The 24,794-nt window shown below is 34.8% G+C and overlaps 2 protein-coding genes across 5 annotated transcripts in view; one reads left to right on the top strand and one right to left on the bottom strand.

Moving 5' to 3' along the window:
- LOC125050054 (nucleolar protein 4) overlaps positions 1-24,794 on the top strand; it is a 106,495-nt gene that overhangs the window by 69,039 nt on the left and 12,662 nt on the right. For all 4 annotated transcript variants that reach the window (XM_047649618.1, XM_047649619.1, XM_047649620.1 and 1 more), the window contains exon 4: positions 24,697-24,748. In XM_047649618.1, the coding sequence (XP_047505574.1) occupies positions 24,697-24,748 (52 nt within the window). The remainder of the gene's footprint in view (positions 1-24,696; positions 24,749-24,794) is intronic.
- On the bottom strand, positions 15,376-17,720 carry LOC125050055. Its single transcript, XM_047649622.1, has 2 exons — positions 17,107-17,720; positions 15,376-16,354 (listed from the first exon to the last, which is right to left on the bottom strand). The coding sequence occupies exons 1-2, from the start codon at positions 17,533-17,535 to the stop codon at positions 15,536-15,538; spliced, it is 1,248 nt and encodes a 415-aa protein (XP_047505578.1). The 5' UTR covers positions 17,536-17,720; the 3' UTR covers positions 15,376-15,535.

Below are 24,794 nucleotides of genomic sequence, written 5' to 3' on the forward strand. Positions count from 1 at the left end.
GAAAAAAAACATGAGATTTTCTAAAAATTGCGTAATTTGTACAATAGTATAATACTTTTTATTATTTATTAAGAAGATTTTAAACTCACAAGTATGAAATTTAGAGTGCATATTTCGGTTCGGTTCATTTAACGATATTAATAGTCATATTATCTCACTGATAACAGTTTCTACTAAGAAACTCTCGCTGGTCGGTCGCAAAGGTCTGGATTCCATCTGTAGGTCTCTCTGTCTAGAGTAATTGATGTCTCTGTCTATTTTTGAATTGTCTATGTTATTTTGAGATGTTTTGCAGCAATAATATAGGCATTGTATTTGCTAAATAATAATTCAATGGCGCTACTAAGTCGAGACAGCGCTAATATGAGTCTTATGTGTCAAAAACGTGTTAGATTTAGACATACGAATGCTGTTGTTTGCGACTTTGAATCTTCACTAACACTGCTGTATATCTTTAATTATAATTGAGCAGGTGATGTCACGGGTACATATATACTTCATATAATTAATGCTTAATTGGGATAATCTATCAGAAGCTTATTTATTGCATGGTAATGACGAAATTGTACGCACACATGCGTAATTATGTACAACTGTACGCACACGTTCACGTACTACATAACTGAAACAACATGGCCACCGAAAAATAGTTTCGATTTTTAGCGTGGTTTGTTAGTTTTACCTATAAACTAAATTAGTGTCTTCACTAAATCTAGATCTGTGACACACAATAAATAACAAATGGTGTTGTTAGCTAGTTTATATAAGTAAAAGTTAATTTATAATTTGTACCAGGATATCATAAACTAATAGATACTTCATACATTTACGTAAAGAACAACGAAGTTTTAAAACTGAAAATATTAATTAATGTTATAATATCTTTAACTTCTTATTGGGTTTGAACTTTGACATCAATTATATAAGAAAACAAAATATCCTTTTGTGAAGTGTAGTGCAGGTGTGATCGCACTTAACCGGCTTAAACTATATAAAATGTTGCCATAATAGTATATTTTTCATCGATTACGTGGCAATGTGCGTGTCGAATACCATTGATGCATTTCGGTATGGGGAGGTGGACAAGTACTAACGCACTTGCTAACGCTTTACGCATGCAGCGCTTCTCTACAGCGCAAAGTGCTGTACGCTTAATAGGCAATTGTTTAAAGATGTTCTATCTATAAAAACTTTTTGAATTATTTCAATAAAAACTAAAAAGAATTCGAAATTCGAATCGCGTAGCCTGTGTTATTTAAAACATTGCAAGTAGTTGCTTTGGGCAGGATTGTTACTTGTATGTATGCAAATAACAGCGTTTTAAAAATATTATTTGAAATAGTAAATCTGTAACAATATTAAATTCATACTAAGATTACAGCTAAAACTCTGTCTTTCGATTAATACATAATATGTTCGTTGTATATAAACAAGTTTTAGGGGGAAAACTGCAGCATTGCGATGAACCCTTACTGAATTTTTCAATTGTTGAAAAAATTATGTGTAAAAGAGCAGTAAAAATGTATCTGTCACGCCCACCGGAGCAGAAAAAAGATTTATTTGTGCGTAGCCACTAGCAAATTGTAGCCGAAAATTTCGTAGGCCGTAGCACGTAGCACGCATTATAAATATTTAAAGACAAAAGTACTTTCATATATTAATTACATTTAATTACATTTATTACCCAATATTGACAATAATATTTATAAATGTAATTTAGTCTGTGATAAAAACTTCCTGTAACTTCATTCTATGGGACTCGAAAAATATTGTCTATAAATAAAATTTGAAAATCGAACGTTTTTTTTAGTATGAATCATTTGAATGCTGGCCAGCTTCAAGCGCTTTACGTAGCCTTATTAGTGCCTTTGTAAACCTATGTCAGCGCATTTTCCACTTGAGGAGTCTTCGCCGCGCGGCACACACTCGCAGTGTGCGTTTAGTCGTCCCAGTTGTTGGACGTATTTCGCGATCCCAGAAAAATACTCGCGAAACTATCCGATCAAAAAACTACCAAAAATAAGTGTTAGAGGTTTGTTATTAAGTGCTGCGATTGCGTTTTAATTTTAGTACATAAGTATTTATAATTAGTGCATACATGGATTGATGAGTAAGTACTAACCTTGGCATTAGTGTGTGGTGACTGCAAAAAATTGCAATTAGCCCATCGATGAAGCTAGGTTTCCTTTGTCATGTAATAAGGCATTGTTTTGTGAAATCGGCCTTGTTACTAACTCATCGAAGCACACTTGGTGGTACATGAGGCACCACATCACTTATACCTACATAAAGTTATATGATCCTGGTAAATGCAACTACTTAAAAAGTATATAAAAGCGAGTCTTTAAGACAAAATAGATAGATAGATAAAATATGTATGTAATACTTTCTTAAAATAGAAAACACACACATATATATATATATATATATATGTTAAGGCCAAAAACAGTGCATTAAAAAGTTTACCGTATCTAACTTTTAATTTTGGAGTGCAGCGCGCAAGTAATCGAATTGTTTACGGTAAAATACTGATAACGGCTAGTACTTTGCATTTGCTTTATTTAACTTTTAATTTAAAGTATACAAGGAATTTCTAAATAACCTAAAACTTTCTGTATTCTACGTACAAATAGCCCTTTTTTCGACAATTAAACTGTAGTACTAACTATTGAATAGGCAAAATTGATTACCAGAAATCGAATTAATTTCTTCAGCTGGCTTTGAATTAGTTAGCAACTGGAGGCTGTCTATAAATTGTTCTAGTATGTATAAGTTATCTATACGTATAACTCTATTTCGGGCTTCTATCCTAGTCATTATGTGCTACATATGTTTAATAGTTATGTTTGGAAATGTCACTGTTGTTCTCTTGTAAACTTCGACAGGAAAAGTAACGAAAAGAGAAGAAGAAAGGAAAGCAAAACTCAATAATGTCTCTGGAAAGAGTACTAAGACGCATCTTATCTGAAAGCAATATCTCAAAGCACCTTAAACTAATTGAGATTTTGTTTTATAATTGTTGTCTTCAAATATTTTATAATACCCTTTATTAAAGCGTGGAGGCTCTCCAGTTTGAAGAGTTAATAAAAACTACGGCTATTATAACCTTATTTGTAAAACTGATAACAATGGACAGCCTTTAACAAGGTTAAGATTTTTAAATCTCATCCAATTATCGGTAAGACGCTTAGGATAATTAAAAAATATTAGAAACTTGCCCTTAAATTAAATGCTAGAAAATTTTCTTTTTCCGAACAATGTCTTGTACGGAATTGTCGTACTTAGAAAGACGCGGATAGCCTATATTTTTAAATATTCCCCGCGCGACTTCATTTTCTGACAGGAACTAATCAAAACGTTGAGACAGCGCAAAGTAATTATAATAAGTAATTATACAATGATAGATCAAACATAACGAATAAAATTACAAAAAATCACTAAGAATTCAAGAAAATCGAGATTTTATATACACTATCCTACTAATTTATACACTTCCTATCTAATTTTTGAAGTGAAACTTCTTTAGGCGCTAAAGGGTAAAATTTTTACGGAATGTCACGAAGATGTGCAGCGTTTTTGTCGAAGAAAAGGGAGAGAGCGATTGATAGAGAGTGAGAAGGGCGAAATAAGTATTTTTATTAGTAGTATTTTATATTTTATGCAAATTAATTTATTGAAATCTCAAATGACGAATTGTAAATTAAAATTCCACGTGTTTTTATTATCGAAGAAATAAATTTAATTTTTTTTTTATTATTTGTATTAATTTCCAACGCTTTTCCCTTTTTCTAAGTGTCGGAAATCTAAAGTTTTAGATTTGTAATATGAAGAAGACTTAAAAATTAGTTTGCCAAAGAAGTTTCACTTCTGACATGTGTACTTTGTACGCACGCACATTTTTTTAATCTTGAAGAGTGGAAGGTGTTTTGGAATCCTTTGGAATAATAGGTATTGGTTGCGTTTATGGTCTGCAAGGCCAGCATATCCTAAATAGGTCACAAGACACGTACCATTGAACAGTAGATTTACAATCTCTTATGTTAATAAAATTGTTCCTAGACGTTTCGAAAATGGGTTTATATGAAACAATATATATATTTTTTAATGTAATAGATGTTAAGTGATACCGCCGCCCATGGACACTCACATTGCCAGAAGGCTCGCAAGTGCGTCGCCAGCCTTTCGATAATTGGTACGCTCTTTTCTTGAAGGACCCTGAGCTGAATTCGTTCGGAAATACTTCAGTGGGCAGCTCCACATAGTGGTGGTGCGCGGCAGAAACTGCCTTAGAAAACGCTCAGTTGTGGAACGACGGACATCTAGGTGATACGGATGGTATTTTGTATTTTGCCTTGACATCCGATAATGAAATTAGCTGCAGGTATTAGATCGAACAACTCCTCTGAACACTCTCCATGGTAAATGCGGTAGAAGATGTGGGCTTTGGGCTATTAGACGTTATTGTGGGTATATATTTGATCTGGTGTTTCTTTATCAAAAACCCTCCTGTCTACAAACCACAAAGATACATGTTGTACCTGCTTTAATGGAGAAAAACAACTTTTTAAAGAGCGCAACTGTTGATACAATACCTGGTGATTAAAAAGAGTGGCGGAAAGTTTCTTGCCAGTTCTTCTTACCCGCTCTACGCCCTTGACTTGCGAACTGGTAGTAAATGTAAATTTACGATTAATTTAACTTGACGATTCAAAAGTGTACTTGGTTACCCACTTGAATAAAGATATTTTGAGTTTGAGTTAGATAGCTAGAATTCAGTTAAATTCGGTCACGGTAGCTATCTATTCAGACTGATCATGTAAGCAGGAACTTTGTACTCTCTTCTCGTTTCTATAGAGATGAGTTGTGTAGCTGAATCGGCAGTTAGGGATACTTTTAATTTGAAGCCGGGATTGTAATACAAGCACAGTCGAACGTATACCATGTTGAGTCCGTCGTTCCACTGAACGTTTCTTAAGGCCGTTTTTGGGTACCACTTCTATGTGGAACCAGCTGCCCACTGAAGTATTTCCGAACCAATTCGACTTAGGGTCCTTCAAGAAAAGAGCGTACCAATTCTTGAAAGGCTGGCGATGCACTTGCGAGTCTTCTGGCAATGAGTGTCCATGTCACTTAACATCAGATGAGTTCAGAGAATGTTCGGTTTTCCGGAATGAAAACTTTTTAGGTTTTTCTGTGATTTTTCTCTATATGCCTCAGAGTATAAGTTATAAGTTACTAACAAATAAAAAATAGGGATTGATCGTAGAGGGTCGATGAAAATTAAGGGTCGTATGTATTTTTGTATGTTGTAACTTGTATCATAAAAAACTAAAATTATTGTCTAAAAAATAAAAATTTGGGGACACCCCTTATCACTTAGAGGTTTGAAAGATAGCTAGTAGCCGATTCTCAGACTTACTGAATATGCATAAAAAATTTTATAAGAATCGGTCTAGCCGTTTCGGAGGAGTATGGGAACGAACATTGTGACACGAGAATTTTATATACATAGAGATATATAAATTATGCCAATAAAAATGTTCCAGAAACTTAGATTAGTCTTTTTAAATAAACTGCTTAGCGATTTCGTAGTACACGATCTTTGGATATAGTATGAGCGTGTCTGTGGTTCTCGGAACCCGTTACAGCGGCACCCGTTTCGAATAACGTCTGGGTAATGAGCTACTGTACATACTAGGATATACTATCGCTTGGTTACTCAAATATAAGCGCGGAATTCATCATTGAAAACACTTAATTTAATAAACTAAATCAGTTTTAACTCCAAAAGTCTAAAATTTTCTGTCATTGTGCTTGTTTCTATCGTAATAGAATAGTTTTTGTTAAGTCAACCAAATTTAGTAAAATAATTAACTAAGTCTCCAACTATGATTCCCTTTGGAGTAGAGTCTTAGGCCGTTGGGGGCACGGCTAATTAAAGATTTAAGTTTGCGCCTGGTTAGTGAGCCCTGGTGATTTCGCTCAACGAATAAGTGTCGCAATAGAATGTAAATGTTACCTAAGCCGAATAAAAATATTAAAGTTACTAGTGTACAAGTGGTAAGTGTGTAAATACCCTAAGTGCTAGTTTACATGCGGCGCCCGCTCTGCACTTTTAACGATAACACGAAGGCCGTTCACTATTGGACACGCTGCGCGGAATTTTCAACTTAAACTAGTTACCTAGTTAAAATAGTACTTATAATGACTCACGCGCTAGTGTCAAGTCCATAGAATTAAGTGGAGTTTACAAGTAAGTCGCCTTTTTAAGCACAAGATAGATAGATAGATAATTTTTTGAATCTTTAGAAGTTTGTGTAATGTTTATGCTGGCTTTCGGCCTTTATATCTAACCAGTCGTATTAAATACGAGACGTAACTTTTCGATAAATCATAGTTTTTCAAAGGAAGGTACATTGTACTAACAGCATCTCTAGTCCAATCACACAAATTCCCTGTATCCGTCATTCAGTTCCACCAATCACAATCAAACGAAACGCGCTATCGTCTCTTATTTCTAGACCCCTGGTATGTTTTTGATATAGTTTTTATAGAAATAACTTACCATATATTGTTATTTTTCTATTAGGAGCTCAGAAACCGAAGAGACTTTGATTTTAGATAATTAAACTCGTCTGTTAAATTTATACTTAAAACCCATTACAGTAGGATCGCCTTTACATTATACATTCCTAGTCTCATGTTGTTACAAGGTCGGTGTCAGCTGGACATAATCCAACCTGCCTTTTAATGGAATTATGTAGTTCTAGGTAAATTGTACATTTACAACTTAAGTTTAGACATTTTGCGAGTAAAATCATGGTAAAACTAAAAAACAACCACCGATTTACCGACTCCAACTTACTTAAAAAACTCAAAACAGTCCGTATCTTAGCTATTTCCTTACTAGATTAAATAGCCATTTAATTTTTTATTACTTTCGTGACGGACGGAATTTAAATAAAAGACTTGCATTGTAGATTTGCAAAAAAGCAAACGCGTAGATGACCTCGGAACGAAATATTGTATATATTAAACGATGCGATTTAACGTGCGCATAAGCGTTTAGAGCGCACGCAGATTTTATATATAGCGTTCAGCTTATATAATGATAAAACAAGTAATAAGAATTGACTCGATCAATCAATCAAATCAAAATACGTTTATTCAGTTTTGATGCGTCTTAGGGCATGCTTATGTCAATGTCAATGTTAAGCTTATGTCATGTCAAAAACGTTAACAAAATTCGCGAAAGAGCAAGACTACGACATCCGTTCGCAAAACTACCAGGAGGAAATAATACCAAAGAATCTTTTCACCTTCAAAGTCATGGCAGATGATTAAACGAACGAAAGAACAAGTCGTCCACTATTATGAGTATGTTTTTAGATCAATTGATCCATAAATTAATACCTCTAATGCTTTTAGTGCGTAAATCTAGGACAAAAACATAAGAGAATACTATGCAAAAACATAAGCTTAATGTGAAGAGCCTTTTACGATCTAATCTTTAAAGCTTCACTACGATTATGCGTTCCTGGTACTTTCTTTAAAGAAATATTAGACATCTTGTTTATTTATTATGCAAGCCTGGTGGTTATTATATATATATATATATATATATAGGCTAAATCAAAGATAGTAAATATATAAATATGTAATAAATACGTTATTAATATGGACAGCCTCCGATAGTCAATAGATAAACGCACTGGTTGAATGTTCCAAGGTTCGATTAGCGCATACAAAAATTACGATTATGTTAAGATTACCCAATGTTTTAATATCAGGACTTAGACACAAATAGATAGAAAGAAACCTTCGCAAGTATTTCTAGTTTTCAATTTTACCTCAAGATAAATAAAATAAGAAATAATGTTGCCGTACCGACCAGTATTTCTTTCTATTGTTTCCATAGATTAGAAATAGTCGTTTATTTTGTGAGAAGCAGAACCAACAATTTTAATAACACTCTCCTTTGCGTCAGAAGCTAAAACAACAAAGAAAAGCGTCAATATAAACATACAAATAAAAGAGTTAATTTATTATACATAAACGTTACATTGATAGGTAACTAGATAATAATTTCAAAGCTTAAATTACTAAACAGTTATTTCATAAAAATAAATATATTTCTAACTACGAGTTTCCTATAAAGAGTACAATCATGTCTATAAAAAACATAGATTAAATGTTGATAGATAGAGAAAATACACAGACTACGTATTGTATTCAAAAATAGAACGCATTTCAAATGAAAAAAAAACCTATTTGCACGTAATAGTAGCCCTAAAATGACAGTCGATGTTGCCAGTAAACAAAATGTTAAAATCAATAGGAGGCAAATCGTGATATTGACAGACGTGTATCGGAGGGGCCTGGGGCAGAGCGGAATGCATTGAGCGGGTCAGGAATCGGGGGGTTCGGTATGCAAAATCAGTCTACAAAAGTTTCATTAGAGATACTTTTATTCGTAAAATTGTCCGATACATTTGGTCAGATTAATTTATCTCATAATAAGCTTGTTTCTTTTACACTTCAGGACGATAACGGCACTATTCTTGAGATACGGAAAGTAACATTTTTTGTACATTACCTTGATGTAGTAGTAGTGTACGATGGTGGCATGATATATTTTGCTTTTTATTGAAGTTATAATTCTTTTGGCGCGTTAGGGAAAATTGATGAGAGTAAATTTATACGATGCCCGCGATTTCACAAAAAACCGACACCTATACATTAGTTTTTTCTACAAACATAGTATACAATTTTTGAAATGATTTTTATCTTTTATGCCAAAGAAGTATAACTTCTACATGTACATAAGTACACACACATTTTTTTAATATTATTATTGCGACATACAGTTTTAATAAAAAATCTCCTATAACTAAAATATTTTACATCGCAATAATAATGCTGGCGTAGGGGACATCATGATCAAAAAGACGGTTCCCCCAGAGAGAGACTCATCTATTGTCGTCCCGGTAGAATGCGAGAGTGACCTCGAGGGTTATCGCTCACCCAGTCTCTGAATAGCAGAGATGCTGCTGTGGGTACCACATAATCTTGTAACTTTTGGGGGCAGGAGATGCGCAAATTTCCACCACGGATATTAAAAAAAAGATAGCAAATGTGACTACATCTCTCTCTTCAGTCGGTAGCTCATGTCTGTTTGCTCTGTTTCCACCGGTTTCTTTTGAGGACAATGCATCTTTCATTTGGTCCATCTGGTTGGTGGACGGAGTCTTTTGCCTTCTGTATTACCAAGTACGATCAGTTTTTCCAAGTTAACATCGCCTGTGCGCATCGACTAGTAACTTATATATTTAAAACAACGGCCCGTTAAAGTGAACAAGGGAACCCTAACGCGTACTAATTTCACGATCTCCCCGTTTTGAAAAACGCCCCGTTTCGCAGGGAACGCCCGTTGGTTTGCACAATACATTTGAATGAAAACCATTGTTTACCGGTCTATCCCCATTCTCCCTGGAAGTAGGTTATTAGAGCTTTTTAATCGTCTCTTAATTACAATTTGTACTGATATTTAAAGCTTGTTTAAGCGAGGTGAAACGGGTGGAATTTCGTATTCTGCCTCAACGTCCGATGATGAAACTCAGTTGCAGGTATTATTCCGAACAACTCTTCTGAACACTAAATTCTCAGGGGTGACAACAGTACTCCAAGTGAAGTACCGCCTTGCCTTGCTGAGCACACCAAGCTTTTTGGAGGCTAATTTAGCCTTTCCTTCCAAATGACCGCAAAACTGAACGTCATTCGATATGTCAACGTCAAGTATTCCAATTCTGGATGTGGCTTTAAGAAGAGAATTTGTTTTAGTTATATCAAAAAAAAATATTACTTGTTTTTTAAAATACTTTCTAGTAAGGTTGTCTACTAAAGCTATCACAAAAGCTTTCGAGTCGTATTTGTCATAATCAGAGCTTAAAAGTTTGCATAAAAACTATCATTCTAACTAGCTTTTGTTCCGACTTGACCCGTTTTTAAGTTTATTTTACCTCATGTAGGTTATCTATAGAAATGTGGGTTCTTTTTTTTTATATCCTGAACAAAATGAAAATATAATTTGCTGTCCCTTCATACAATAGGTTTTCCCAGAGATTCTAAAAAAATCACTGACTTTGAATAGTTAACAGGGTCGTGGGTTTGAACCCCGGCTGTGCAGAAACAAGACTTTTGTCTTGAAGTTGAAGATTTATTTAACTTGATTAACAAACAATACAAATATACAGTATTTACAATATTCTTTACCTATTTAAAAGCAGTGTTGGCCTAGTGGCTTCAGCGAGCTTCCCTGGTCGTATTTTCGATCCCCGGCTGTGCCCCAATGTACTATTTATGTATGCATTTGAGATTCGCTCGAACGGTAAAGGAAAACATCGTGAGGAAGACCGCAAAGAGACGACGGCATGAGGCACAGGAGGCTGATCACCGACTTGCCTGTTGACAAAAGATCATGAAACAGATACAGAAGTTTGAGGCCCAGACTTTAAATAGATTGTAGCGCCACTGGTTATTTATTTACCTATATAAATAATTTAAAAATTGATAAACAGAGAACTAAAATTTAATACTAGCATTTTTGTATTCGATACTTATTCGTTAAGCGAAAGCACCAGCTCTGGGGTCACCGGTACCAACCAGGCGCCAACTTATATCTTTAATTAGCTGTGCACTTGATCCCCACGACCCAAGAGTCTACTCCAAAGGGAACAAAATCAAAGTTAGAAGATCTCTTATATATGAGCGTATTATTTAACTTAAATCCAACTTTAAATGCTTCAAAAATCTTATTGATAGCACTCTAGAAATAACGGGGTCTAAAATAATTGTAACGCGTTCTAAATTTATTTATTTAGTTACTTATAATTAAATAAATAAATTGTTATATTCTTGAAACGCCGGCAACGTAATTGCGAGCCTCCTGGCAATTTGAGGGTCCATGGGCTGTATTACTTAACATCAAAGCCTCCTACCCATTTATCTCCTGTTGCATTAAAAAAAACAAATGTATTTTGAAATTCATAGTGAGCTGGTTGGTAAAACGTCGGCCTTTGAAAAAATATTCACAATAGCTAGTTGGACATTAGCACTAAAAAGTACATTTATTTATTAAAAAACGCAATCGTAGCATAAACAAAATTACAGCAAATGAAATGGGGTTAATGAACTGAGTTGTCAATTGTAATTATTGAAACCAAAGACAAAAGTGTTCCAAGTGAATCCAAGATGGCGGCGAAACGCAAGGCTGGTGCATTGCTACAACATGTTCTGCCAAAGGTAATTATTAAAGTTTTTTATCGATTTAAGTATTCTTTTTGAGGACGATATGGTACGTTATAAGTTACTTATTAATTCAACCTGGTATTAGGGTTGCGACAAGCTTTTTAAAACTGTTTAAACCGCTTTTTTAAGTTGGCACTCGTTTTACAAACAAAACGTAGGCACATAATTTTGGCGCGTTTTGTGACAGAATCTGTAGTATCACAGACTTTAGGCGACGTCTTTCCGTTTGAGAATTGACGATAAAAAGCGCCATTGAAATTTTAAAACAAATTATTAACTCAATATATACAAAATAGTCAAAACGATAGATCATTTTTATTTATTACCAATGTTTCAAGTTACACAATGCATGATCTCAATGCCCCATCAATTATTAACCGAGTATTTAGCAGAAAAAATGCAATTAAAGGAATTCATACGTATATAACCCTACTTATTAGGATTGTTGGTTAATTAACGTTTCAGCACGTAACATGGTACTTCGTAATTTGGCCGGATGATGTTACAAAATCGCCATCAACCATCTGTCATTATTTGTTAATTGAATACAGATACGGTTATTATAACGTTTTTTTGTTTCGGATGTACTATACATAGATATACATATATATTATACAGGGAAAATTATATATATTTACGTATAAAATCAAAAATGCAGGACCAAATAAATAAAACAGTTATAACTTATAAGTTATAACCAACATATTTTAAAAATCAATGTCCAAGCATACCCCCTTTAAAAAATTAATGATAATAACATAGAAATATAAACATAAAATATGAATTGATATAATATACACAAATGTTTGCGAATAAATAAATATGGGCCTTTAGAAGTTAGAAGTCTCTAAAAGATACAAATTCTTCCTAAGTTTTATATTATAAAATATACGCTACCCTAAAATATCTAAGATATTATTAAGAAAATGGCAACACTGGCCACGACGCTCCTAAATTGGCGCCAAAGTCAGTTTTCCCGCCGAGGGCGGTTCAAAATGGCGGAGTCTCAGATGACAAAGATACATTGGATAAGGTTTCTTGTTTTACCGTTGTAATTTATTTGTGGACAGTTTTATATAACACGAATGCTGCAGATTCTTAATTCTACTCCAACTATAAAAATAACAAGCCAGATTGTATTTTTTATTTTAAGATGTAACTTTAAGTATGAATTATGCGATATAACTATGGAATAGCATTGAAATTATCTAACGTGGTGCAACATTTTCATAATGTCCTGGTACAAAACCAAAATAAAGCGTCCATGTTCTCTACAAAATCACACACACACACACTTTTTGACGGCTGATCTGTCTGTGTTTTTTTTTTTTTTATAATTTTATGGCCTGGTAACGAGACCTTTAAGCCAATCTGTCTGTGTGGCTTTGTGTCATAGATAATTCAAAAGCCATAGCAACCAAGCATAGAAATGCCCCATGCCCATTAGCGGAGATGGGGACGGGAGTCGGGACTAACAAAGAGTACTATGGTCATATTGTAAGTTAACGAATAGAGGATAAAATAGTTTATGAAAAACAAATTTTGTTTTAAAATATCGTAATTTTAGATTTCTTTTCATTACTATCAAAATAACATTAAATTCTATAGCTTTGCGCGATTACACAAAAGCCACTTCAATGTAACCTAAAATAACCTTTCATTTTTCACGAATTTTAGTAAAAAGCTAAATTACCATTTAAATGACATGAAAAAAGTCGCTCTCAATAAAACTACTAAATAAGTAAATGAACAAAAACAGCGACGGTAACTGTAGAACGGTAGAACGACCATTGAGGCGCCGGGCGACCTTGCACGCGAATACTAGCCCTTTGCTGTATCTAGTATGTTATGTAATCCTGGTAGTTGTAAGATTAATTCTAGTTAGTTTACTTTAGTTTTCTCATTAAAGTTAACGGGACCCACCTACCTACCTACCTTTATTTGGTAATTAAATAATTATATTAATTACTAATATATGTTTAGTAGCAGTTCTATGTGACTTGACTATGTGACTTACTATGTGTGTCAGGCACATAACTTAGACGTTTTATTTAATACTTGTAGAAGAAATATGACCCCATAACATAGCGTCAATAGAATTTACCCGTTTTACCGTTTCGGTTTTAATTTATTCTGAATCCACCCTCCATTACAACGCGCTTTCCTATAACGCGGTCCGAGACTATCGCGTTATACGAAATAGCATAGTAGCAGTAATTTTATAACACAATTGAAGATGCAAAGGTATGCAAAACTAATTATGGACAAATAATTATAAATTTCACACTACAGAACTATGTTCACGTATTAACTATTATTAAAAATAACTAGGGTAACTTCTGCGAAGTTAACTTAAAGATTTCTTAGGCGCTTTATTCAGAGAGTACAAAAGTATCAAGTGTATTCAAGTAAATATCAAATCAGTAGAAGCCGTCTGAAAGTGTTGGATGCCGTTTTGAATTCGCGATGGAGGCCTGACACCGCACCGCGACGTTTTAATGGGCTCCTAGGGCCGGGTCACAGACTATTGGAATAACAGTGATTCATATATATATATGTAGAACGTTCACAGACGCAAAATTGCTTAGGTATTTAAAAACTGTGTATCGGCAAGGAACTAAAATTACATATGTTTTATTAATTCCTTTGTACGGTGCACGTTTCTGTTGACGCAGCAATGGTGTCATATTAGTTCCCAAGCAATTGATATACATCTTCATTTGTTTTTGTATTAATTATGATATACAGTGTCCAAACACCATAATTAAAACACTTAGATGTAAGTGATAGCTTAAACTATTATACTTTTAAAATAAATATTTTATTTTTATGAAGAGCCCAACTGAGTGTACTACACAATATTCATGAAAACAATCATTAGTTTATAGTCTTTGAACCAATGTGTTTCGTCTCTTTCCGTCAAATTGTGTTTATGGCGTGTTGAAAAGAGACACCTGTATGTTACTTGTATTTTGTACAATTATTTTCTAAATCAAAAAGTACTAGAAGTTGAACCACCACCAACCCATTCACTGTATCCGTCTCAGCTCAGTTTGCAGTAACCTTTACAAGTTTATCACACTTCAAAGAGCGTAACGGGTGGGAGGCCCCCTAACAGATGCTTTGAAATTTCGCCTAGCAAGCCTCGTGAGGTTCTTAGGCGCCGCTTAAGGACCACTGTACACTGTCGTATGATAGGACGATCTTTCAAATTCGAAATTCAAATTCATTTAGGTAACACAATGTACACTTATGAACGTCAATAAAGAAATACATATTAAATGCTTCTAATTTTACATTAACTGCCAGTTCTCAAATCAACTCGCCACTCTTTTTAATCGCCACGTTTTTTGTTTTACAAATGTTTGTAAGGAGCTGCCATCACATCATGTTCCACATGAGATATTTAAGTATTTAGCTACAATAATAAAAAATGTATAAACGAAATAAAAACAAAGATTTGTCCTCTATCAGCAGTAGGCATGTTGAAATAGGAGCACGCACTTACAATAGCCGCGTACTGACTGAGCGAGCAGCCTCGCGAGGCTGCCTCGCGAGGCAAATCCTCGGTCGGTCAAGACGTGCCTCGCCCGAGGCAAACGCACGCGCTGCCTCGCCCGAGCGTGCCGCGGCCCGAGCCGAACGTTGTCGGTTTTTGTCGATGTTCAAAGGCGCCTCAGTACGTTTGCCGCGCTCACTCAAGACGGTAGTGTTTTGCCTCGCTTATTCGTTGCGTGTTAGTTGTGCGTCATGGATAAAGAACAGTGTCTTAAATTAATACGACTATATGGTGAATATAGACGACTTTGGGATGCGCAATGTCCTGATTACACAAATAGAGGACTAAGGGAAGATGCATGGAGAAAAATAAGCCAGGAAATGAACCTTCCAATAGCTGAATTAAAGAAAAAAATGGACTCTTTACTAGGGTCTTACAGGAGGGAAAAGTCGAGAGAAAAAAAAAGCCGAATCACAGGATCAGGTATTTATTATTTAATGTTTATGATTAGGGTTAACAACATTCATTTTATTATATTCAAAGTTACATCGGTTTTTATATTATTTCTAATATTATTTCTAATATTATTTTTTTTTATTTTATACTGCAGGTCGTGGTGAAATATATGTTTCGAATTGGTATGCCTATGAAGCCTTCAGTTTTCTAGGAGATAGAAATCACCCAGGAAATACACAAGATACTTTAGGTGAAGAAGTGAGTACCTATTATTTACTGATAATTATTCTGCCAAGAAATTGCTCCGTTTGTTATGAAATGTCTCCCTAAATGTGAACGTATTTCTTTTATATTTGTTGATCCTCGCCGTGGTATGGCTTGAATAGATAGCATTGATGACATTTCTGTATCCTGTCGCCATCGGCCGGGTATTACTGTCCCTTCAACTTCGGCATCGAATGATCCTGGGGGAGTGAACCTTTGTGAGGAAGCTAAATCTCTACGCAAGTAGTTATATAAGCATATGGTAGTCAATACGACTTTCGTAGCTTTTTCTGGTTCTAATAGTAGCGGCTTCCTCAGTACTCTAAAAACGGAGCTTAAAATGCCAAAGGCATTCTCCACAACTCTTCTTGCTCTGGACAGCCTGTAATTGAAAATCCTTTCCATTGAACCTCTTTCTGGAGTACCTTCATAAGGTTTCAATGTGTAATCATTGAGAGCAAAAGCTTTATCGCCTAGAATAAAATAGGGCACTGCAATTTTATACGGTATTTGTAATATTTCTGGTGAAGGAATGTTCAATTCCTTCTTTTCGACCTTTTTATATAAATTGGTATTTTTAAACACACCGCCATCTGATATACGTCCTTTGCTGCCAACGTCTACGTACAGAAATTTATAGTTAGCGTCAACTAAAGCAAACAGCACTATACTTGGAAACATTTTGTAACAGTCATAATCATTGCCACTATTTATCGGCGACTGTAATATAACATGCTTCCCATCCATTGCTCCTATGACATGTGGGAAATTCCATTTGCTCTCAAACTCTTTCGCTATGGTAAGCCACTCTTCTTCGGATGATGGTATCTGTAAATAAAATTAAGTAATAATTTCTATCTTTACAGAATGCAAGTCTGGATAATACTCGAAATGATGACGGTTATAACGAAGAAAAAAATGAAACTTCAAACTCGACGACAACGGAAGGACCTAAACAAAAGTCAACTAGACCTAAAAAGAGATCCAAAATGAACGAAAGTGATGATCTTACTGATAACGCCATATCTGAAGCATTAACACTCTTACAACAGTGTGCAAGCGATAATATATCAGAAAAAAATGATCCCTATAATGTGTATGGCCAATATATAGGAAATGAGTTGAGAAAGTATGATAAAATTACATTAGCATACGTAAAAAATGCAATAAATAAAATTATCTTTGATGCAGACATGGGAGCATACAGTGGTTATAGTTATTATACTCAATCATATGGTGAACACGATAATTTAAGATATATGTCTCATCCCTCTTCCTCATCGACGCCATCTACATATTCGATGCCTGCTGCCTCACCAATGCCTTCTACCTCACCGATGCCTCCTACTTCACCGATGCCTCCTACTTCACCGATGCCTCCTGCCTCATCGATGCCTTCTACTTCACCGATGCCTGCTGCCTCACCAATGCCTCCTATCTCACCAATTTCGATGCCTCCCCCTCCTCCTTCTCCAGTTCCTCATCATTAAATATTTGTTTGTTTAATTTTCTTATATTATTTGTCCAATTTTCTAATCAGATTAATAAAAAAATAATAAAAATATGTAATTTTATTTTACCTTAACATAATCCTTTAACACCTCAATTATAGCATCACAGACTTCAGGAACTATAACCGATATCCTTTGTTTTGATATACGAAATAGATACTGTAGACTGGTATAAGAATCTCCTGTGGCCAAAAATCTCAACGTCACTAATAATCTTTCCCTAGCGGATATTGCTTCTCGAAAATTTGTGTCCTTCTTGCTTATTTTGGCGTTTATGAGAGAATACACATTGTCAAATTCGATTTTACTCATTCGAGTGAAATTTTTTTCTTCGTCATCGAAGCACAACTCTTCAAATAATCTGTTCCCAGCCTGTAATCTATTTTTGTATAAGAGTTTAATCCAAAAACGTTTAGTTTTCTGTTTTCTTTTTTTTGCAAGCCTTAGAATTATTAAAAAGGCAGTGGTAGCGACAGCTTTCCGAATGTGCGGCCTCATGGTGGTCTCGGGCAAACTATACGGGCACGCGCGGTCTCTATTCGACTTCAAGTTAAACTGAGCGTCGATGCTCACGATGGCTCGGACTTGCCGCGCGAGGCAGCCTCGGATTAGAAAACTTACAGACCGAGGCTGCCTCGCGCGGCAAACGTTGCGAAGCAAACGTCCGAGGCTGCTTCGCGAGGCTGCTCGCTCAGTCAGTACGCGGCTATTCTCGTGGGAACCACACACAAATACAGCCGCATACACGAATTCAACTTTACCTTTGTCTACTCTTTAATTTAGTTAAAACTGTAACTATTAGTTAAAAATAAAATAATTTGATTGATATTTCTCTATTTATTCGGGTATATGTGTTTTAATGGTTGACACAAATGTCATATTTGACATATCCGGCCGTATTTAGTCTAATAAAGCGTAACCATGGTAACAGGTTTGAATTTGGAATTAGCGATGTTCGACATTTTTTTTGGAGTTTGATTTTGACAAATATTTTATATTAATGAAAGATGAGGGCAAGTAATGATAATGGTTGCTTAACACAATACAGTCGTTAACTATGGATATCCTATGTTCGATTCCTGGCGAACACATATGCTTAAGTAGGTAAAGAAATATTTTCCTTTTTGCTTTCCAATTACTGAAATAGATTTCTTTGTGATGATCGTAATAGGGGAACATTTTAAATCATAGTTAATTATTAAGCACCAGACGAAAAACATGCAATACAAAATATATTTTGGAATATATATTTCAACCAGTATACAGTCTCCTTTATCGTAGACCGCGAGATTTCAAGGCAAGTAGCTGTATTACTTACTGTATTAATTCGTAATCCATTCTCTAAATATAACTTGGTACGATATAGATGACAATGTAACCAACTTATAAGGAACCGTCTGTGTATCAGCTTGTGAAGGTTAGGTAGCTCATTTTGTAATGGTTTTACTAACTAATGTGAATGATTGTATTATTTGTTTGATTGGCTCCAAAACTACTGGACCGATTTGAATAATTCTTTCACCACACGAATCCTACGTTAGTTCTGATGAATATAGACTATAGAATATTTTCAAAAAAGTTAGGGATCCGTATGAAAACTGCGATAATGTAATCCGAGATGTTAAAAATTACCAATAAAATCCCTATATAGCATATGCTGAGGAAACTATTGACAATAGAGCAAAGTCATGTTCCACAATTTTATAGATGATATAATTATCTACAAAAAAGTCCTCGATACTATATGTCTAACTATTATATCTTAATAAAATCAATATCCAGCCGCGAATATATATACCTAAATTTGTACCTAATAAAAAATATGTTTTAATGATTGTGAATCAGTGATTTTATTTGCACAACGGTTCTATTGTTTAACAATTGCTTATTAAAACACAAAATCTCAATTAAACCAATTGAATTGTTTTGAATTAAATGTCCGTAGAATATTTAGTATCTGGGACTGTTGCTAGTTTCTACGTATTGCATATCGACGTAGGAAAGCATATTTGCTGTAAGTAGACATATTGCAATTGTTCACCAGAGCCAAAAAACTTAATTAATTTTGGAAAAAAATTAATAGTGTCGAACCTATCCATGATATTGCTACCATTTTTGAAACATATATTTATTTAACTGCCAGTCACCATTTGCAATGTAAACTTTTTATCCAAAGTTACTATAAGTACGTGTTTGGCTAGTTACAGCAAACAGTTTTTTAAATCACAAACCTTTAAAACGCTGTAACTAAGGAAGAAAAATGTACGCGCGGAAATATTATCAATTTACAGGCGGTAAATATGCTGTATGCAGTACATTTATGTATTTGGGTACTTTCAATTGCAATTCAAGATGTAAGATTAGTTTATAATTATGATTAGATCTAGAAATGCAGTGGGTCATTTGGTAATGTAATGTTTGCTTGAAATAAAATGTCGTAAATGGTAAAAAAAAAAACTGCTGTAAGTAAACGAATGTAAAAATCACACGCCGCAGAAATGCTGTAAGTAGCGTTAAGTTTTTAAATGGGAAGAAGTAAGTATTTGTAAAGAAAAAAATGCAGTTTTTCTTTTGCTGTAAGTACAAATTGTCTAAAATGACTGGATTTTGGTCTAACTACAGCATTTAATCTTGCTAAAAAAAATATAAGTACGGGCGTTTTCAACGGCGTATGTAATTTTTTTTTCATCGTAGAGGCACAGGACCCAGGACATTCGATGCGGTTTTTTTTTCTGATTCTAATGGCAGTAAAAAGTCACTTTAGGTATTTTGTCTACTTACAGCAAATATGCTTTCCTACGTCGATATATGTAATATATTTAGTTGAAGAAATTTGGACAGCCTTTTAGCTTCCAATTGGAACATAATCCATAATGAACTACTTTAGTTAAGTTATAATACCCTGGTAACTTAATTTGTATGCCTTTGTGTTTGCTAGCTTGATTTTTTTTAAATTCTAGTTGAACAGCCTACCTGGGTTGGGTTAGCTTGTTTAATGTATATTTAATATATGTTTAATATATGTTTAATATATGTTTAATATATGTTTAACATATAACAATTATTCAGCCTGAAGCCACTTGCCGCGGCATTTTTACTTCAACCATATTGTAATCGTCATCGCGATGACAACGTCCGGCCCGGTAAATCAATGCTGCTATGTACACAAGTCATCGCTTATATACCTATGTGATCCTGGTACATAGGCAACGTTTGTACGGTTATATACGTACGTAGATAATCTCGTCATAGCTCGCACCCCGTTATGGTATTACCGTGTGTGGGTGGGGAGTTGGGGTGATGGGGGCAAGGGGGCCACCGCGTATGCCGCAGGGGGGCGCTGTCCGCTTTAAAAATACTAGGGCGAACTACCGAACCCTAGCCCGGTTTGAAAAGCTGAAGATCCCTGAGACGGGCGAAGTTTTAAAATAAAAACCTGCTATTAGCAGACCGCTTACGGAGATTTTTCCGACTTATTTTCCGACCCTAAAATTTTCCTCTTGCAAAGTTTCCTTTGATTCAATATGTTTGGAATTAAATAGCTACATTAGTTCGTAAATGAATCTCTCCATTTCATGATGAATTATTTCGTTCCTTGCTTTCACGTTTTAGCTATCCTACATCTAAGAATCTCATCCAAGTCGATCTTAAAGCCCTAACTTGAAACTTAAATTAGGGGTGTTCTGTTCCTGAGAATTATACTTAATTCAAAGAAGTGTTGTGACAATACCCTATCGGTATCGATAGTTTCGGTCGTATGAAATTTAAATGTATTTTGTTCGTATTTTCATAATTGGGCGCGGGCGGGCGGGCGGCGTCATCACCCCCGCGGGGTATTTAATGATTATACGCTGACTGCCACCTGATTGCTGCTACAGTGGTTACACTTGTCGATGAAACTAATGATGTGAAATTGTTTTTTTTTACTAACTAAAGGTACTTTGAGTACTGATCTCAACACAGCAGTTTCGAAGTAGCTTTTTATAAAAAAAATACGAAATTCAATTTTCATACTTTAAGTATAATGTTAGGAAGATTTCCTCATGATTTTGTATGAGGAAAGGATGGGAGGAAGGGATTTCTTTGAGAATATTAGAATTTCCTTGACATCAAATTCTTGGATGTCTTTTGCAGAGAAGAATATTTAATTTAATTTTATTAAAGTGTATCTCTACTCTCCTTTATTTCATCGTATGAATTCCCAAGCAGCTAATCCTCATTTATCGATAGTCGATAAACTATCTACCGATACCTTGACACGGCATGATTCGCGGGGTGGCACTATAGCGGGCTCGCGAGGGGGATGGAGGTACATAAGGCCATGTATCAGCAGTACATAGGTGGTACCCGAAATTTTGCAGTTTTGTATTGAAAACTAGGTTATTTCCCAATTTATTCCCTATCGATATATGACCTAGGTCCATGTTTATTTGCAGACGCCATTTTCCTGATTAATCACTGTAATAAATTTTAATGGACAGGTAACATTTTCGTGCAATCCAATTTTATTATAAAATTATATTTTAGTTGACCTAAAACTAAAACGATTAGTACTAGCACTGCAGAAATAAAAGACGGTTTAATTGTAACTAAAAATTTCAGTTTATTAATAATATCTTTAGGTTTGTGCCCAAACAGTAAAATCGCTTCCAAGGAATTTAAGATTAAAACTCCTACGATTTTTATACCCCTGGTACAACTAAGTTCGAGTATATATTTTTTATTTAAATATATTAAGTATATTCAAAAAGATTCTATTTTATATTTAACTATAATTTAGGACTTACTTTACTTAAGCGAAAATATGAGTTTCGTAGCATATATATTATATATATTTCGAAGCCTATACATACTTTGGCATAACAAAGGGATGTATAACCAATCTGCATCTTAAGCAATTAGGTTGTATATATGTACGCACCAGTGCACCTTATCTGTCATTGAGGTGTAATTAATTACAGAGTGAATTGCAATACATAGGGGTCAATGGATCTGCATAGCAGGCCCTATGTCGTGGCTAGTAAAGAAGCTGCATTGAAATGAAATCTATGTTTATATTAAAGCAATGAGGCTTAACGATTTTAAAAACTGCAACGAATACTAGTTTAACGAATACGAATTTCACATCTACAATTTAAAAAAAACAGTGTTGGTACATCCTTTTTTATCCTGATTTCTGTATCTGTTTCATAATCATTTGTCAATATAATTAATAGGATAGCTGATTAGCATCCTGTGCCTGACACACGAAGTTTTCCTTCAACGTTCGACCTCAAAGATGAGTCGCACGCTGAAGCCACTAAGCAAACTGCTCAATTCGGCGAATACGAATACGAATTCAACAACAACATTCTTTTCTTACTAGACAATTTTCGTTCAAAAAGCACAGTTGAACACACACCATCATGTACATACTGTCACTTGCACACCATACACAACACAGCTGAATTAGGTATTACTTAGTTAAATGTATTTAATATTTTTTATTGATTTTTTCCTTTCGTATATGTTTGAACCTTTTTGTATATATTATGATTTCCATCTTTGGTTATATCTTTAGTATAATTGCTTTTGTTATATTATTCATGTTAGCTGTAGGATTGCGAAATAAATAAATAAATTTGTAACTTCTCAGACATTAGGCGGTGACTTTTATCTGTTTGTACATTCCCTGGTCAAAAATAATCTTGTTGAGGTTCTTCTTGAGAAGGCTTTCAAAAATACTTTTGGCCCATTTTGTTCTGCTCGGGAAATATATATTCGGCAACACTATAAAAAATATAGATATAACCTATATGTTGTTATTCTAATTAAACAACAAACGCGCCAAAACGCATCTCTAAACAAGATGGCGTCTCACTCAGATTTCCTCAAAATGTTGGCCGTCACCGTAGAAGCAAGTGGCGAACATAAGAAGAAACCCCGAAAGTAGCTACATAACGCCACATCATGTTCTGTCACATTTAGTGACACGAAAGTGATAAGGACAAAAGATTGAACTAACAGAATATCAGACACGCTATCAGACAGATCTAAGGCTGAGAAGCTAGGCAGCAGGGGAGAGTCAAATCTCCCCTTTCGTAAAAAGGGACATTCCCGAAAGGCGTTTCCTGTCGGGACCGCACGGAAACTATTTCAGAAATATCCTCATGATATTTATCAGCGAGTTGGAGACCGCTGGCCGGCGGGACCCGCGTCACTTCTTGTGCTCATCTTACAATATATTTGACAATTCTGTGGCAGAATTTTTCCAGCAGAGATCTGTATTCAAGGAACATGTCACATAGACATTTAAAACGTCTAGTCAGTAATATCATTGTCAATCTAATGTCAAAAATAATGTCAGAGATACAGAGGTCAATTTATCTTTTCGAGTTTTCGAGGGATACTACGAACATATTAGATTTCGTGTAATGGATTTTTTGGGAAGGGAAGAATTTTATTTCGAGTTTCGAAGGTGCGACTTAAAGAGATGTAAAATATATACAGTAAACTTGGACCGTGTTATAGGAATCGCGTTGTAAGAGTATTCACGTAAAACCGTTTTTTTGAACAATTCAAAAACTAGGAACACGGTTTTAATAAAGATTTCTTGTTTAATTTTAACAACACAATTTCACACTACATAATACAACTTGAGAAATCTCCGCGTTATATGAACACGCGTTTTAGGGTTACTGCGTTATTTTGGGATTACTATCAGGCCGTTAAACAGTCAAATTGTTTAATTTTTGTTCAATATATTATTTTACAGTAAGAAACATTTTTGCAGCTTCAAAGCTTCTGAACGAAACCAGTTCGACAGCTGTACTGCAATTATTTGTACTCAAATGCATCTTTTTACTGCGAACCCGACTATTATTTATAGAGAAATTGAAGTTTACCATATCGTAAAGGAATTGAAATGAGAAATCGGAATTAATATAATATCAGGGATAAAACAACTGACGCGAAACTTATTAAAATCTAAATTACCTTTTGAGTAATACTTAAAAAAAAAAAACTGTGGCGGTACAACCTTTTTAGGTCTGGGCCTCAGAATTCTGTATCTGCTTCATGATATATAGTCAAGTAGGTGATCAGCCTCCTGACACACGCCGTCGACTTTTTTGGGTCTATGTAAAGTTTCTCACGTTTTCCTTCACCGTACGAGCGCATGTGAAATGCGCACATCGAAAGAAAGCCAGTGTACAGCCGGTAATCGAACCTACGACCTTAGGGTGAGAGTCGCAAGCTATAGGCACTAGGCCAACACAGCTCAATTTTCAAATATGATAATATTAAAATTGAATTGAATTTGGGCCTATTTCTCAATTGAAGAATTTATAGTTATTTACTTTAAATAGACAATTATTTTTAATAATAGCTTGTTAAATGGAGATTAACGTACAATATTCTATGGACAGAAGCGAAGGGCTATATTTAGTGGCCCAGGACTATCGATTTGTGCCGGAGCGATGACCGGAACCGCGGACCATTTCACTAATTATTTACTACTTAGTACTTATGCCTCCCCGGTACAAGACGTGGATTAGATTTCCCTGGTATTCGAGAATACACACATACATATATTATATATGTATTTTTAATATGATTTCTATGTAATTAATATTAATTACTTTCTAATACGTGATAACTAAAATAAGTATTTTGTTACAGGACAATCTAACACCAGAGCCAATAGATATGAACGACGAAGATAACTTCTCCAGTAAGTATTTCTACTTGTTATATTTTTTTAACCTAAATCCAATTTA

This window comes from Pieris napi, chromosome 6 (genome assembly GCF_905475465.1).
Source record: "Pieris napi chromosome 6, ilPieNapi1.2, whole genome shotgun sequence".
Classification (NCBI taxonomy): Eukaryota; Metazoa; Arthropoda; class Insecta; order Lepidoptera; family Pieridae; genus Pieris; species Pieris napi.

What these genes read in the sequence shown, in the direction of transcription:
- LOC125050055 (XM_047649622.1), bottom strand. Translation starts at nt 17,535, where the DNA reads ATGAGGCCGCACATTCGGAAAGCTGTCGCTACCACTGCCTTTTTAATA. An exon ending in TGTTAAAGGATTATGTTAAG is followed by an intron (nt 16,355 to 17,106) that starts GTAAAATAAAAT and finishes TTTTATTTACAG; the next exon opens with ATACCATCATCCGAAGAAGA.